Source organism: Lottia gigantea, assembly GCF_000327385.1.
Source record: "Lottia gigantea unplaced genomic scaffold LOTGIsca_22, whole genome shotgun sequence".
Classification (NCBI taxonomy): domain Eukaryota; kingdom Metazoa; phylum Mollusca; class Gastropoda; family Lottiidae; genus Lottia; species Lottia gigantea.
Genome location: NW_008708555.1, coordinates 1,827,143 through 1,845,050, shown reverse-complemented (window position 1 = coordinate 1,845,050; position 17,908 = coordinate 1,827,143). Strand labels below are relative to the sequence as shown.

Genomic DNA, 17,908 nt, shown 5'->3' with positions numbered 1-17,908 from the left:
TTCAAAAATAAAGAAACCCAAAAGTGCAAAGTGAAAGTAGCACAGATCTGAGACAAATATGAAATATAACAACAGTTGGAAATCTATAAAGAGTAGGCTAATGCTGCTGTCCAAGCACACTGCATGTTCTTCTCTGTGTTCATTAGGCTATTTCAGTTCAGAGCATAAATGTAAATGAAATGAAATGCATTAAGGAGCATCAGCACCAAACGGGCTATATAGCTCCAAGAACATAAATGTAGGGAAGGGTGTTGCCTAAAACTTCTTTTCATATGATGCATAGGCATACTAGGCATACCATAGTTATATCTAATATGTACATGAATCCGTCATTTCTAGTTAGTCTTATAATTCTTACAGGTGAAATAAGAATCTAGAAGACAAAATGAATCCTAAATGGTTAGATGCCTACCATGACCCAGTAGCCTCTCTGTATACCTTCACTCAATGTTTAACTCTAGCTGATATTCAGGCTGATTCAGACTGGAAACTCATCATAGCTGATCTGGGTACAGGATCCTATGATATGAAACTTAAAGTCTATAAAAGTAAGTAGGCTTACTGTATAAATAAATAGAAACAAGTATTAACGATCCGAACATCAAATCAAAATACGAAATCCAAAGGAACTTATTGGCAATGCATTGGCTGCAGATAATGTTTAACAACTAGACTGTTGAATTGTAAAATCCTTTATCAGGCTAACTGAGAACAATCGAACAAAACGAATGATTCAACAGACCTTTAGCTAGCTCTAATTTAAACTCAGAGGTACTAAATATCAATTGTAACAACATTCAACCATTCTACCACCATTCTATGACCATATATTTAGCCTTTTTTAACAATCCTTAATTTATAAGAATCCTGATTCTTTTATTATGATACTATTTTGAATGAAAAAATAAATAAACGTAAAATTTGAATATCAAAAAGAGGTAGCTGTGAGATCATAGTGAGATTTTACCACAGAAGCAATTCTCCACTATACTGGAAGAAGACAAAGAAGATGAAGATGATTCTATAAGAAGTGATATCAATCTATATTATATTTCAGATACAAGTCTACTGAGTGAACATGCTATAATAGATCTACCTACAGGTGTTGTTACATTTTATATGGATACACTAGAACCAAGAACTCCAGGTTTGTCACTTCATTTTTCTCCCATCATCTTACACATAGTTTTTTTTGATTGATATTCACATGTGCTGATGTTTTTTAATAAGATAAAGCATGGGTTTTCGACCTTTTTTTTTTTTCGATTACCTCCTTTCAGGATCCTTACATTTACATTTATTTTATATTTGAATGATTTATGATTTGTTTTTCAGCTATTGCAGTAGCTTCTGGTCCGTATATTTATATTTATAAAAATCTACGACCATATTTCAAATTCACATTACCTCCCTTAGAAGTCAATCAAGTAGAGAAAGAATTGTGGGAACAGGCAAAAAATGTGAGTTTCTGTAAATTATCAATAAACTAGTTGATGGATTAGAGCTCCAACATGCTACCAATCATTAATTATTACTTTACAAACCAGAACTCACTGAAGAAGGATGTTCTATGGTATGAAGGTTGTGTTCTCAATTCATATTGGTCATTTGTTCACAAAAAAGTCAGATCAGTCATTCTTTCTTTTAATTCAAATGTGTTTCTCTGTAACTCAATCAATATACATAATTTATTCTAAACATCAGTTTTAATTTATATTTTGAATTGTATAATTTGTATATATTGTATTGTAATTGTATATATTGTATAATTTGTATATATTGTATTGTAATTGTATATATTGTATTGTAATTGTATATATTGTATTGTAATTGTATGTATTGTATTGTAATTGTATATATTGTATTGTAATTGTATATATTATACAATTTAAATTATGAATTAATACAGATGTTTAGAATTCATTATAACATTTTTTGATTTCTGTTAGTTATCTTATTTTTATATATATTAATTTTTGTAGGAGAATATCAATATTTCAGTTTTAAGAGACACATTAGAAGGATTGAGGTTAGTATGTTTTATAATATAAGCTTATACAAGTACTATACAAAACACATATCTTGTCTTAAACTATTTCTATTTCTATCATTTTTAACTTGTTTTTTTATTATAAAAGGAATGAAGGTAATCCACTAACAGTACGCTCTATGAAGTTTCTACAACTGGAGAGTTCCGATATGGAAGCGTTTGCTACTTTACATAAACACTCTCCATTAAAAAGACAGGTGAGATTGTACAATAGAATTCAAAATATTGGGATTCTCGGGAAAATTTCCACTGAAAAATGACATAGGCATTAAAACAGCATTAATCTTTTTTAATTATTGCATTTCTTTGTGTTGAAGATGTGTGTCTGACCTTGAATAAGTCATATTTCACCATTGTTTCAGTCTACTCAACTATAATTGGTTTTGGTACAGGTTTTGCCAGTGACCAGCTAAAAGACAAGATCATGGAATATAAGTGGTTATCGTTGTAAAAGATGGTTGTTTTCTTTCTTTCATGTGACTATTTCTATATCTATTACAGACTGTAATAACATGTCTAGATACTCTGAAGAAATCTCTAGCAGATGAAGATGCTATAAGCTGTTTAGTTGTTGGAACAGAAAACAAGTTGATCTATATACTAGATCCTGAAGCTTTCACTGTTCTTGCTACGGTATGCTATTATTCTAAATAAATCTTCCATTGTTGAATCATTGAATCATTATTACACAAGATAAAGTGATATTAAAAAAAAGAATTAACATGAGCGTTTCCACCTATCAAACTTAGATCTAAAGGTTGGCCCCGAAAAAGTGAGTTGAAGTTGTATATTCATCTTAGATCATATGATCACTTATATCACAGGTTCATACAGACTGAAAGCAGATCCGATACAGACAGAAGGTTGCAGAATATAGGCCGTAACTTTTAGAAAATATTTTACTTTTATCTCATTGGTTAATGAAAATTCAAAATTTTATGTATATTTTATAGATGGATCTACTCAGTGTACCTGTATTTATCAGTGTTAATGGTTTATTTGATGTAGAGTATAGACTAGTGGTATCTTGTAGAAATGGCTGTATTTATACTTTAAAAAGGTAATCATCATTGATTATGTAAATGTTACTCATTGTTCTTGCTGAACAGACATGATAAGGCAGACAGTTGGTACTATCTGATTAAATTGTTGGCATTATGAAAATGGTTTCCCTTAGGTGGAAGGGGCTGACATGGAAAGTGTCAAGATGGGACAATATATAGAGGCCCTGTGTGCTACAGCCTGCACAAATTCAATTTCAAAACATTTCTGACTACCCTAGTCTGTCTTGATATTTATTACAGAGGTTCTAAAGAGGGTAGTAAACACTGTATTGAGTTGAATTCACAGCCTGTTGGAATGGAACGTATTAATAAAACTATATATGTTGGTTGTATGGATGAAACTTTACAATGTTATTCCTCCAAGGTCAGTATATTGATTTGGCTGTATTTTCTGGACATGACCAATTAACCAGTTCAAACCTTGGCAGAATTAAATAAACTTAATAAAGGCTGTAATATAATGTGAATATCATTACCTTATTTGAGTATTGTTCTTTATAAAAAGTGTTAACTGTGGTCTGAGCAAAGTAAAAAGTTTTTTGAATTTTTCCATCAAATGCTTCCCAGACTTAAAATCAATGATGAAAGCTCACTAAGACAATACAAACAACTAAACATTGCTAAGAATACACATATATTCGCATTTTACTAATTCCAATTTCACTTTTGAAAACAGAAATGTCAAGGTTTTAACATTTCTAACTGTACTATATTTGTAGGGTAAGAAGTTATGGACAGTCAAGCTACCAGCTAGTGTAACTACTATGAAAGCTATTGACTATACTCCACGACAGTTGAAGGCTCTACTAGTAGCTCTGAGTAACTGTGAGGTTCATATGTATAAAGATAAATACCTAGTAGATATTATTAAAACTGAGGGTATTGTTACTGGCCTACAGTTCGGTAGATTTGGTAGAGAAGATGGTACATTGGTTATGACAACTAGAGGTAAGTTGACTGCTTTACTTTTATTTTATTAGTATTTATTTTCTCTATATCATGACTGTAGATTAAGTGATTTTTGATCGTTTAAAGTCGAGTTCTGGAGTGATAGAATACTGCATACCAATAATTCTTGATATTGAAACTGTTCATTGATAACAGAAGCTATTGGATTCAAATGGAAATTTGTTCACTACTTGTAAACGAACCTTTTGTGGATGTCTGTCTTGGAATCCCTTCCCCAGAAGAGAACACAATGTTAATGCTTAAACACTGTAATATTTGATACAGCACTTCTCAAATGTTATTATTAATAACCTAGACAATTCAGTATTCTTAAAATACTTGTGTTATTTTGAAGGTGGTGGATTGTTTGTGAAGATATTAAAGAGATCAGCTAAATTTGAAGAGAAAGATGCTCTAGCTGGTCCACCAGCAGCACAGAATGTTAAAATCAACATGCCGAAGAAAACCAAGTTATTTGTTGATCAAACTATGAGAGAAAAGGAGAATGCTGTTTGTAAGTTTGTCTTGTTAATTTCTAACATTATTAAGTATGGTTTACTGTGGCTCAACTACAGCTTGTAGACTTAAGTGTGTTGGGGCCTCTCACCCAGGGATTTTTTTAACATATGCTCTCCCACATTTTGTCTCGGAGTGGGGGCCTGTGGACATGGTTCAACCAGTGCCTATGGAAGTTGAGTCACTAGGGCTCACTATGAACAGGTGAACAATGTAGCCTCCTTTAAAACAGTTTAAACACCAAATGACATCCTAGAACAATTCTTCAAAACTTCATTTAAGATTATTATTGTGTTGAAGTCATCTGATTGAAATTATTAAAATTTAATTTGAGTTTAGATTTATTATCAATTATTCTCTTATATTGTTGATGTTAATATCATTAGTTATGTTATTTGAGAAACGGGGCCTTGCCTAAAATATGTTTCAGATTCAAATCTATAGTATATTACACACTAACACTAATTATTTTCATCTGTAAAGGCCAATTTTAAAATACATATATTAAGATAGACACGTAACAGACATGTTTTCATCTGTAAAGGCCAATTTTATAACTTATATTTAGCAACATTTAGGGGTAGAGATCACATTAAATAACGGAACACAATTTTATGGTATACTACTCCTTAGTTTTATTACACACTATGTTTCAACAATCTACATTGTCATCTTCAGGTGAAGTGAAAGTAGCGTGTAATAAAACTAAGGAGTAATATACCATAAATTTGTGTCCGTTATTTAATATTATAACATATATCTAAATGGACATGTGACAGACATGTTTTAACGTCTGTTGATATAGTTTATAAGGAGGCAAGGTGAAAAACAATAGATTATCTTTAATAATCTGGCAAAAGTGAACTGTTCTATAAAGTTTATTCTTTGTTGTCAGAGATATGTTTTACAAACAGTGTTACCTCCCTTTTTACATTAATTGAGTTTGTGTTTCCTTGAAAACCTTTTCCCATCTTATACCTGCATCGGAATATTCATCAGGGTAGTATCCCTTCAGGGTGAGAACAATATTGCAGCCGGCGATCTCCTTGAGTCAATTTTGTAAACCTCCCACTTCCAATTTTTAGCCCCCTGCCTTTATATCTATTTGCCTCTAAAGATGCCAGAATAGCAAACGAAACTTGTAAAATTATCAATTGACATGTTTTTAATTTTTTGAAGAAGACACCAGGTGGCAGCCCATTTTAATTATGAAAATTAAATCTAATAAAAGTAATATTTTGAACTTGTCTGAAGGGTTATCTTATTTCTGTTGCCGCTCAAATCTTTATATGGTTTTACAATATGTCTACACCTTGCTAGGCTAATGAAGATAGGTCAAGGCTGTAGATTTTAGATCATCTCTTTTAAGAAACTCAGCAATAGTTCAGCTGAAATTGTAAATATTTATATTTTAGCTTCTTACACTATGAATTATGAAGTGGTTTTATGCTTAAAACAATATTTATTTCCAAAATAGCTGACTTAGACCTACCCCTGGCTAATTTAATACTCTTCAGATAAGCTAGTAATTTCTTCTTCAATTTTAATGCTTCTTTTTGAATGTGCTAGATTAAAACCCTGCAGGCTGCACTTACAACCCTAATATAAGCAAGCTATTTTGTATTTAGGACAGATTTAGAGCTAAATATAGAGGTAATTTTCACTGTTATTTTTTCCTTTCATTTCATGTAATCTTCACACTTTTTCATTAAAATCTCTGTAAGCCGTAAAAAACAGTAATGACCAATTTGGATGTGACATATTCATTTCATAGCCGGGGGCCATTTTATAATTCCTTGGCCTGACTTTTTCATTAGACAAAGTAAGATGGGATAAAATATAAAAATTGTAATTATCCTTCAGTAAAATGCCATCAGGCCTTCCTCTATGTAATGGCTGATATTACTCTTTCAATTACTGTGCTGCTTTAAACCAGTACATTTCTGGCGGATTGTCACATGATGGCTGAATTTGATTGTCATAATACGCCTGGCATTTGGAAATAATTATTTCGTGTATGATATTGCTATTGGTTTTCAGTAGGGTTATAAGTTGAGAATCCCATTTCAGAATCATTACTTCCGCAAGAAGTTGGTTATTGAGTTCATAATTATGACAATTTCTGAAGGTTTTTTGAAAAACATAATGGTAATGTAAATTCAAACTTAAAGATTTTTTTTCTAAAATTTGCAGGATTGTCATTTGGACAGGATAATTTTGTCACAGTTTTCTGTATCGTTTTTCGGTGAGAAACCTATTTCTCAGTTCTGCCTTCATTTCCTCCACAAGAAGTTGGTAATTGGGCCAATAATTCTTACAATTTAAAAAGGCCTTTTTTTTTTTCTTTTTGAAGAAGAAGATAATGTTTGCAGGATTGTCATTGAACTAGGTTGTTTCAATGAATATAATACGCCTGGCATTCAGAAATGATAATTTTCTACATGATATTTGCCACAGTTTTCAGTAGGGTTATTCGGTGAGAAACCTATTTCTCAGTTCTGCCTTCATTTCCTTGCAAGGAATTGGTAATTGGATCCATAGTTATTATAATATTATAAATGTCAGAACCAGGCCTGTGTTTTTAAAAAGTCTTAAGTCTTTACTAAATAATAGAGTGCAGAAAAAGTCTGTTGGTTTAAATGTTTTTTTCTATCCAAAATTCTCAATTATATAAGACTTCTTAAATAAAATATTAAAACAGAACCTAAAAAAACATGTTGTTGTTTCACGCTATGTGATCTTCAGACAACTGACCTATTTCCAGTCTATGTCCCTACTGAAGTTAGACAAGTAGAACTTATTCTCATGTCTACACTTTAAGACGAGTTACTTGCTGATAGAATAGGGATGTTTCTAACATTAGCTATGTGAACTATGATACATAGTCTAGAAATATTTTCAAAGTGGTGTTAAGCCTATCTCAGAGATCATATAAAGCCTTACAAATTATATATCCCTTAACCACCCCCTTCATATCGTGTAATCTCTGCATAACCCAATTCCTAGAGTAAATAGAACTCTTGTTATCTGATGTTACAATATTTTAGACGCCTGTAGTCCTCTCTATTCTATTGTATTATAGCTGGAAGTTGAGCCAGCTGATATTTACAATCATAATATCAATGGAGGTATTATATTATGTTTTATCCAAGAAAATTGGTCCAATCTGTTTATTGAAAAAAGTAAGACCTTGCAGATTGACTTGCAATTCATAGCATTTGATGGATTTCAGATATGATGTCACTGACAAGTTTTATGTTGTATTTTTATCTAAGAAAATTTGAAATTTTTGTTGTTGTTTGTGTATGTTGACAAGCAATTTGAATCATCTCATTGGATCTCATCAGTCGAAACTCTTAAATCTAAAAACTGACAGATTTTTTATGATCACATTAATGGCATTGTTTTTTCTGGCCCACCCTTTATATGTGTTTGCTAGCTAACCTGAAGGTCCAGGGTTCAACCTCGGCATAGATCGAGATAATACCTTCGGATTTTTCAACCCGGTTTCCCCTTGTCAGTGATGCAGGTAAGAGGGGCTGACATGGAAAAAAGTCTAGTCGTTCGGATGGGACAATAAACTATTAAAATTTCTTTGACATGAGACAAATCACTATAGACTGTTTTATCATTTCTGACAGCTGCCAGTGGGTGTATGTTACCTTGCCTGGCAAGCTATCTTATATGTGTTTAATTACCTTATCTATATTTGTTTACCTAACTTATTTACCTGATCTAATAAACTGAATTCCTCTAAAACATTACCATCTTGGAACAATAATGTCATTTTCAAAATGAATTAGGACAAAAAACCAATGGATTATGGGTTGTTAAAATAAAAAAGACAAAAAGTCAGAAATAGGAATCTTTTGAGAAATTATAATCAATTGTTACCATATATTGACAATACTGTACACTAGTTACAACTCTTTTAAATCAAATTGAAAGGCTATTTGTCAGTCTAGAGTGTTGACACAAGAAACTGGTGGGTGTTTAAATTGAATTAAACCGTATTCCTACTGTCAATTTCAATAGAATTAAGATTTAAACACATTATTTTAATAAATCTGGAATTACAAGTCCTGTATGATGTTACTCATGTCAATGGCCGTTGCAAGAGATACGTCTGCAAGAATTTTCTTTGTACTTTTTGAAGATGTGTTTAACATCATTAGAAAATAAGATTTGATGACCTGGTTCTTCATCCAGCTGCTCTAGGCCAAACCTCTTTGCCTTGATCTCTCCCCCGACAATTTGTATTAACTAGACTAGAATAATCAGGAGAGATGACTTACTTAAAATTGAACAAATGACTGAGATTAAATCGTATCCACTACCAAAATTTGCAATGAAGCAGATGACCTCAAGATTCTAATACTTTAACGGAGTGATCTACATACTGCCCTCATAGAAACATAGAATCTCTAGTACTCCTATTGTCCTTGTATATTTCAGCAATGCATAGAACATTCCAGAGAGATTTGTATTTATTACGTCTGAACACTGCCAGGCAGTATGTTAAGGCTTTAGAGAACAGTATGAATCCTATATCATCAGACCCTACAGAACCTCTCAAACTCTCAGCACAGGTAGGTTATAATGGGGAAGAAATGGTGTTATATCAATACAGGAGCCCTTTTAGGGACTATCTGAAAGGCCAGCATGAATATATGAGCTCTTGTAAGCATTATTTGAAAAGTTGATAGTATTAAATATCATCAGAATCTGATGATCAGAGCCTACAGAACCCCTCAAAAAATCCTCTATCATCTGATAGGTACAGTTTAATAGGGTATCGGTGGGGTTGTTTACAATGGGGCTCTTTGTCAAAGACTAGCATGGGTCGTATATCAGATCCTACAAAACCTCTCAAACTGTGGTGAAGTAATTAGTTTGTATATATGAAAGTTTTGGAGATATCTCTAGAGTACTTTTAAGTGAAGTTGTGCTGCTTTTTAACAGATCCCTCAAAACATGGAAATGGAAAAAGAGTAGGCTAATGCTGCTGTCCTGGAAAAATATTGTACATTGCATCATGTTGTCCATCTTCATTACCCCATTAAGGTGCAGAAGAGTAGGACATTTTTTGATATTATTCCCATCTTTAAATAGCATTTCTTTTCTTTGACATGGCAAAAAAGTACTAAGAGGTTGTATTTAGACACATTTTTGATCTCTGTTTTCAGATTCAAGGAATTGGTCCAACGTTTAAACTGACAGTAAATCTTCAGAACACATCTCTCAGTACACCAGTTTATAATATTATTATTACGTTTCATTTTGATGATAAACTATATTCTTTTAGAAATAAATATATAGAGGTAAGTCAGTCTATTTCTATTGGGAGTAAGTTGGGAAGGGAATGATATGGGAAAGAGGTGATATGGGAAAGGGTTGATATTGGAAAGAGGTGATATGGGAAAGGGTTGATATTGGAAAGAGGTGATATGGGAAAGGGTTGATATTGGAAAGAGGTGATATGGGAAAGAGGTGATATGAGAAAGAGGTGATATGTGATATGGGAAAGGGGTGATATGATTAAGAGGCAAGTTGTGAAAGTAGCAAATTGGGAAGGGGGTGACATGGGGAAAGAGCAAAATCGCAAGAGGCAATATAGGAAAAGGTGAAACAGAAAATGGGCTAATTGGGAATAATTTAGGGGTGATTGGAATTTTTGTTTGTTCTGATACAGAGCTGTGGAAGCAGCTGTTCTAATCTACAATAACTCCTATACTTCAAAATACTTGGTACATATATGATGAAACAGATGAAAACCAAGCGAAAACTTTGGTAGTTATCAGTGATTGGAAATGAACACAAATGCAAATACTATAGGTCCTTCAGTTTCAATTGATTCACATTCAGTAGGAATATTTGGACATCATCCAACATCTTTTCTAATAATCTTTAATGACATTTAGAAGTAGATAGAATGTTATATAAATAGGAACACTATTATGGAGAAAGTAGTATATCTATAATAATGTTCTTATTTATTTAATAATCTTTTCTAATGGTTAATGATCATAATTTCAACCCATAAAAACATGATTTATATTTAAAGGTACACTACCTCTTAGGATGAACAAAAATTGAAGTTTTTAAACTTTATTGAAATCAGGCTTTGTCCATCAGTGAACAGTAAACTATACAACAGAATCCCTCTGTAATCCAATAAATACATAAAACTAAGTGATAATTCATTAAACTAGGTAATTTTGAATTATGTTTAGATGCGTGTTTCAATAGTTATTTAGTTTAATGGATATATCATCTTATATAGAGATTCTATTCTTTAGTCATGACACGTGGTAAGTCCAACTAATGAATATATACTCTTATTGACCAAAATTGAGAATTAAAATTTTATGTCCATTCAAAGTATCCTTTTAACATAGATCACAGAAACTACGCTATCAAAATTTATCAGAAACAAATTTGAAATTATCTTTTTTATCATTCTTGTTATTTCATTTTTGGGGTGTTTTTTTTTCAAAAATCATTAAGTTTCAATTAGATTTTCCAAGTTTTCATTAATAGAATTTGACAGCCTATAAATTTAGTCATTATGAGTAAAATCGTGTCTTAATGCAGCTATAATACTTGATAATACTTTCTTGTCCTTGTTTATTGCATCATAAAAAACAAATGAAAGGCTATAAAACTTAATAAGATGTGGTTCTTTCCACATAAAAACACCATTTTACCTTCTATATTAAGACTGATGCTTTAACGGTCTAGGAAATTGAATTAAGCTGTAATAAATTGTTGAATTTCCCCCAAAAAGTGTTCATTGATATTTTATCAAGGCATCTGAAAATGTCATTGTGTGCTTCATGTTAGATAAGGCTTGAAAGGTTTGAAAAGTGTAAGAGACTTAGAGAAAGAGATTGAAATAAGTTAAGTTTTCCCTCACAACTTGTTTGAAGAAATATAAGTTTGTTTTAAAGATAACATCAGTTTTTTGAAGAATTATGAAACAGAAATTTCCCTCAGAGTTTTCTGATTATCCTTATCTCTTATAATAAGCATTAGATATTTTACCCTTGAACTTTATTTAAAATCTTATTAAAGAGAATCCTAGATATATATGATATAGAAAATAGAAATATTAAAACAGAACTTGAATCTTGTTGTTACTCAGAGTTTCATGCTCTGTAATCTTCAGACAACTCATCTGTTTCTCAGCCTGTGTCCCTACTGAAGTTAGACTAGTAGAACTTATTCTCATGTCAACTCGACACAAGTTCGAAACAATTGTTTTAAGGCATGTTCTTAGGGGCAAAATAAACCATTTTATCAGTAGCAAGTGGACTCTCAGAATGGTATGCCAAGTTGAAAACCTCAGTATTTAGTTCAGTGGGACTTACATTCAATCAGGTCTGTGGATTGGACCCAAGAGCTTCAATGTAATAAAATATTAGTTTCTGGTCTGTTTGGCAATCATCTGTCAGTCAAACAATTGAAAATACATGTAGGTTTTTGTAATGACAGGTCTGTAAATAGGGTGCTTTTTTTTTTTGAGTCAAGAATTCTGTTATGTCTTTCAACGCTTTCAGTAGACTTCAAACAGTAACCATCTTCAGCAGACATCATATTCGTATTGCAAATTTGTTAACCAAATTCAGCATGAGGCATTGCTGCATTTTCCTCATTTGCCTTGATGTAATTACGGTCCTGAATGTATGTGGTATAATAGGGCGGGTAAAAATAACATTTTACTTTTGTTTTTCAACTGAAATGGGTCATATACAACTATATGAACCTACACACAGAACTGGATGAACATGATAAGTAGACAGGAATATCCCAGTCATTATAAACTGATCAATTTATGGTACAGCCAACATAGTATTTAACGCTTACTGTGGCTTATCTTCTCTTGACCTTTACATTGAGCAGGTTTATTTATAGTAAATAACTCCATTCTTAATGACATTTTACTACTTTCGTTTAGGGAATAAAAATATCAAGGTAGCATTATCAGCTTTGGCATAACTTTTTGAAAGGGATGTCGAGTTGATACACCTCATCACTGAATGGTATCAGGTTTTCTTGAAAAGTGAATATTTTGATACACTGACATCTACCACAAAGCCAAAGTTAAAAAGAGTTTCTAGGTTGAAGAATGATCTAGGGATACTGTCATCAATAGTGTAATCCTCCTGTTGGTGTGTGATAACAGATATTCCTATATACAATTGTTATCTAATGAATTTATCCCTGCTTATAATTTCAGGTACCAATGTTGGTACCAGGGTTGAATTATGCCTTTGAAACATTTATAGACTGTTTAAATGATAGGGGAGTCTCTGATAATGTCAAGGTAAATACAAAGATTATTATTGTATATATAATTCCCATTAGTTGCTTATATCAATGGATTATTTATCTCTGTATTTTGGATATGATGTGGTTGTCAAAGATTAGCATGAATGGGTTCCAAGGTAAAAAAAAAACAATTATCAGTTTAATATGCTGTAAAGAATAACCTCTATATATAAAATATGATATACAGTAATTGAAGGATATTGAAAACACAGTGATAAAATTCAAGAAAATTATATTTCAGTCAAATAGCTATCCTAATAATGTATATATTGTACAAGGTGTGGTTTATGATTGTATTTTTCAGGTATTTGTGTTAAAGGATGGAAAGAGTGTTCCCATAGTTACTGGAGTTATCAGCATGCCTGTTAGTGAAGCTGCAGCAGTCGCTTAATGACCTTTTAACCTTTCTTTCACCTTGAACTCCACATATGTTGTTTGTCACAATGTTATTATGTTCATCCGTCCATTTTCTTGTTTTAACTTTGTGAGAGTAGCCATTTCATTATGTGTTTTGTACTTAAATTTGTGTGTCTCTCCACATGCCTATAAACAAGACTAAACTTCTGTAAATCTGTAGTTGCATGAACGACTTGATAAAGGTGTCTCAGAAATTGTGTAGCTGACTTATTGAATTGATTTCAACTATTTATAGAGCATCTTTCTGTCATTGTACATGACATCTAAACACAGAGGCTCTAGGTATATATTTTCAGTATTTATTGCATCAATTACACCTTTTAATTCTTGTCTGAAAAATATTAAAATAATGTCTGTAACATAATAAAGTATTGAATATTGATATTTGTTATTTTCCAGTCTATATGTTATTTTCCAGTCTATATGTTATTTTCCAGTCTATGTTATTTTCCAGTCTATATGTTATTTTCCAGTCTATATGTTATTTTCCAGTCTATATGTTATTTTCCAGTCTATGTTATTTTCCAGTCTATATGTTATTTTCCAGTCTATGTTATTTTCCAGTCTATATGTTATTTTCCAGTCTATGTTATTTTCCAGTCTATATGTTATTTTCCAGTCTATGTTATTTTCCAGTCTATATGTTATTTTCCAGTCTATATGTTAGTTTCATTCCACTGTTATTGTTTATGTTATTGTATTTGAATATTGTATATTATAAATAGAAAATGTTACTTATTAATATGACTCTTGAAATATATATTGATTTAGTGCTGTAGAACTTTTAATTAATGCCCTACAGGACCATTTTAAATTAAACATTATATTTAAGTATTGATTGAATTAGACCTGGTTTCTGTGTACCTGAGTATGTTTTAGCTTTCTTTTGTAAAGTTGTCACATGTCTCAGATATTTCAAAAATGCAGAAAAATGCAGAAAACAAAGGAACTGAACCGCAAATGTGATGTTGTCATTATGTAAAAGGTGTGATTAAAGACCAGTTTTATGTCCGAAGTTGACTTATCAGAAACCCAAAACACTTCACAGTGGCGTGAAAGGGGGAGGGGGAGTGAGTCAGAAAAGAGGCTGGCCTGGCTTGCCGTTAACAATATTAATCTTTAATAGAGGCGATGAATAGAAAGTGGAACCTCAAGTTGTTAAGATCCTTTCAATGGCATTTTTTTTAACGAATGTGTGAAGGGGACAAACAATACCAGGTAAAGGGACAGGTGCACCTTTTTTTTTTTACCAATTATACTTTAGTCTCAGAAATCCATGTGTGTCCAGAATTATCCACGTTTGAATGTTAAAATGACGACTCGCCAATTGAAGATACTCTATGATATATAGAAAAGGTATATTGAAATATTGACTAAAATTCCTAGTTTGAAGTATTTTTTAAGTAAGTATGCGATTCTCATACATTCTAGTATTTCTGAAGACTTTTTATATATTTTCAAGATTGAAATCAACCCCCCAAAATGGCGCACCTGTCCCTTTAAGGTCTTAATGATAAGAAATTTTAAACCCCCTCACTGGCTCCTTATCTTTTGACGATTTTTAAAAACAATACTGCTCAAAGATGGACGTATACTTTATATCTTAAACATATCAAGATTGATCTTTGAATTCAGGAAAAGAAATCGTCCATTGATTATCTTTAATATAAAATGTAAGTATCTTCTAGAAACGTTCTTTATGTCAATGTTTAGAGAAAGGCTGTTTGCCCACCAGAAGGTTTTTAAAGACAACAACCTGGAGATTGTAGCAAATTTACTTCAATTTTTTCTTTTGTGTTGTAAATTGGCCTGATATGGATTTTCTCTTATCTTTACATTTTTTCTCTCGTTCATTCCTTCGAGTGATGTCAAGACTTTTATTGTCTTAAAAGCTTTCTTTGATAACTCTATTTTAACTGATTTGGAAGAGTGGGGCACACGTGTACGAAAAAAAAATTATAAAAAAATAATGTGAAAGTGTCAATAATCAAGTTTCTCGATCGAGTAGTATATAAATATAGCAACATAGGCGATAGATTATCGAATAGAAATTAGTACTAGCACAGTGCCATGTCTGATTTCATTAGCAGTTCTCTTTTTTTTTCTTCTTTTTTTTTTTACATTTTTACCACTTGGTCACATTTTACAGGCTAGCATCAGATAAGCATCCTGTTTCCCCAAATTTATGTTTTTATGACCAATTACTAATCATCATCACACTACAGAAAAAGACAAAAATTGCGTAATTGTGCGGTCTTGATTTTTGTAGCCAACTTAAGTCTTGTCAAGAGTTTCACCGAACGGCTGCGCGTACACGAGGAGACAGAAAACCTTCAGTCGGTCGTCTTCCACTACGCTGATAATCACGAGAAGATCAAGTAATTGAAAGGAAAATGAATCTGATTGGATGATGACGCTCTGTCTTGCAGTTAATAAAATAATCAGCTACAGATAACGAACTGGTTTGGTATTATAAATCGGCTTCGCGATAATCTTGTTGTGGACGCGCTGGCACATGTGAGAATTTACTCTAGCTTTGCGTCGGCCACAAAAATCGGTGACAAAGATTGTTCGTGTGCCCACACTGTAAGAATACGGACATTTTGAGAGATGTGCTGTAGTACGTATCCACTGAAGAATGTTTTAATGGCTGGTGTCCAGGGAATTCTGCCTTTTCACAAAAGACAAACAAATTACAATTTCTACTCCTCTGTGTCCTTTGGCTATTCCGATTTTACTGTTGTTAAAGTGTAGGCTAATGCCACTCTCCTGACAAAATCCCATCATTGCACACTGCATAGCGTTTCCCGACTTCGTTAGCCCAATCAGGTGCTCAATTTCATTTTACCTTCGATGTAGATTCACAATTTTGTTTCAAGCTAGAAAACGAACCTCAACTCCAATATCTCTTCCAAGCTGCATGCCCGGGACAACTATCAGTTGATTATTGTTTCAGCAGGGTCCCAAACAATCCAATGACGACAATAAAAACAGGAGCCATGTAAATTAAATATTTTTTATTTGATAACAATATTGGAATACAATTCAACAATGTGGAAATGAGAGGCAACAAGTTTAAATGGAATTTACAAACATGACAACTTGGAAACATAATAACAATAACAAGAGGAAAGATAGAGAGCGTCCTGTCATTTGATTGTCGTGTGGGTGTAAAATTATCCGTCTATTCAACCTAAATCGATCAGACAGTTCCAATCCGAAACAGTTAATCTTAAAAATTGCTTTCGAAACGAGATTATTTTTAATTGCAATCCAACCACATGTTTTACCTGAATTATCAGTTGTCAAAATAAATACTTAAACTTTTTTACAATTTGAATGGATAAAGATTTCAACCCAGGCGACAATAACACGAAACCCACCACTCAACATACTGTAACACAAAGTAAATAACGCTTTGGAACAGAAGAAATAGAAAGGCAAGAAGAAACAATTGGAATGTACATAGTTAAGAAAATAATATAATTTCTGTACAGTCAATATTAGTTGAAGTTGGTGTATAAGATATAATTGTAAGAACTGAAGGCTATATCTATATAAATTACAAGAAATGAAATACATCTATGTATCTAACGTGTTTTAAATACTTTACATGGAGGATAAATGTATATTTTAAGTCGCACCATTTGTTCTCGCTAATTATAGCTTTTGAATTTGCCCCACAAAGCATTGAGATATATTTTCGACATATATCGTTGACATAGTTTTAGAACACATAATTGTTTTGCCAGTAAATATGTTAGTTATGTGATTCGCTTAAATCATCTTTTATTTAACTCATAATATGTGTAATTTGTACATATAACGTAGGAATAAATAACACAATCTTCTGACCAGCATAAATAAGCAGGAATATTATCAATCTATAGTGTATGAGCCGAGCACACCATGTTGCATTTGACAACCATTTATATTATGTTATTCAATAATGCATTAGTTTCATTGTGGAAGGAAATTACAGAAGCCTTATATTGATAATGATAAGATAGCTTCCAATTCTTTGACGGATTTTCAATTTGATATTTCTGTTTATTTTTTACCATAACAAAGGTACGTAACAACAATAAGTAACGTGTTCAAATCGGCATTGACAATACATAATTGTTCTTTATTTTTCAAAATATTTAACACTTAATTTACAATAATAATAATTGATGTTTATTTATTGGTATTTTTGGGTAGATTATTATATAAAGGTTTCAAATATAAAGGGATCTATCTATATGTATGTACATTATTATACAAAATATCAAACACAAATATTAACAATCGTATTTTATTCAGTTTTTGTGAAACGATACAGACTTGAGTACGAAACAAGGGTGTGTGTCATTTTTCATCTTTAACTAACAAAATATCCAGATTTTTATCAATCAATTTGAAACTAATAATTAGTCATAAACGAAAAAACCAATGAAATTATCTTTATTACAATTTGCGTGAAATACCAAATCATGTGTATGAACAGAGAAATATTTATTTTTGATTCAATATATTGGATATGTAATTAAACAATAGAAAGGTCATATCCCATTGGATGCCCCTGTTACAGAACCATGCT

At 31.9% G+C, this 17,908-nt stretch overlaps 1 protein-coding gene across 1 annotated transcript; it reads left to right on the top strand.

The window, feature by feature from the left end:
- Positions 1 to 385: 385 nt before the first annotated feature.
- On the top strand, positions 386 to 13,300 carry LOTGIDRAFT_115648 (hypothetical protein; the record flags this gene model as incomplete). Its single annotated transcript, XM_009054593.1, has 14 exons — positions 386 to 548; positions 1,058 to 1,147; positions 1,336 to 1,460; positions 1,983 to 2,029; positions 2,139 to 2,247; positions 2,552 to 2,683; positions 3,004 to 3,110; positions 3,355 to 3,478; positions 3,834 to 4,062; positions 4,418 to 4,576; positions 9,034 to 9,167; positions 9,765 to 9,899; positions 12,818 to 12,904; positions 13,214 to 13,300. 14 exons carry the CDS (start codon positions 386 to 388, stop codon positions 13,298 to 13,300), a joined length of 1,728 nt encoding a protein of 575 aa, XP_009052841.1.
- Positions 13,301 to 17,908: the final 4,608 nt, after the last annotated feature.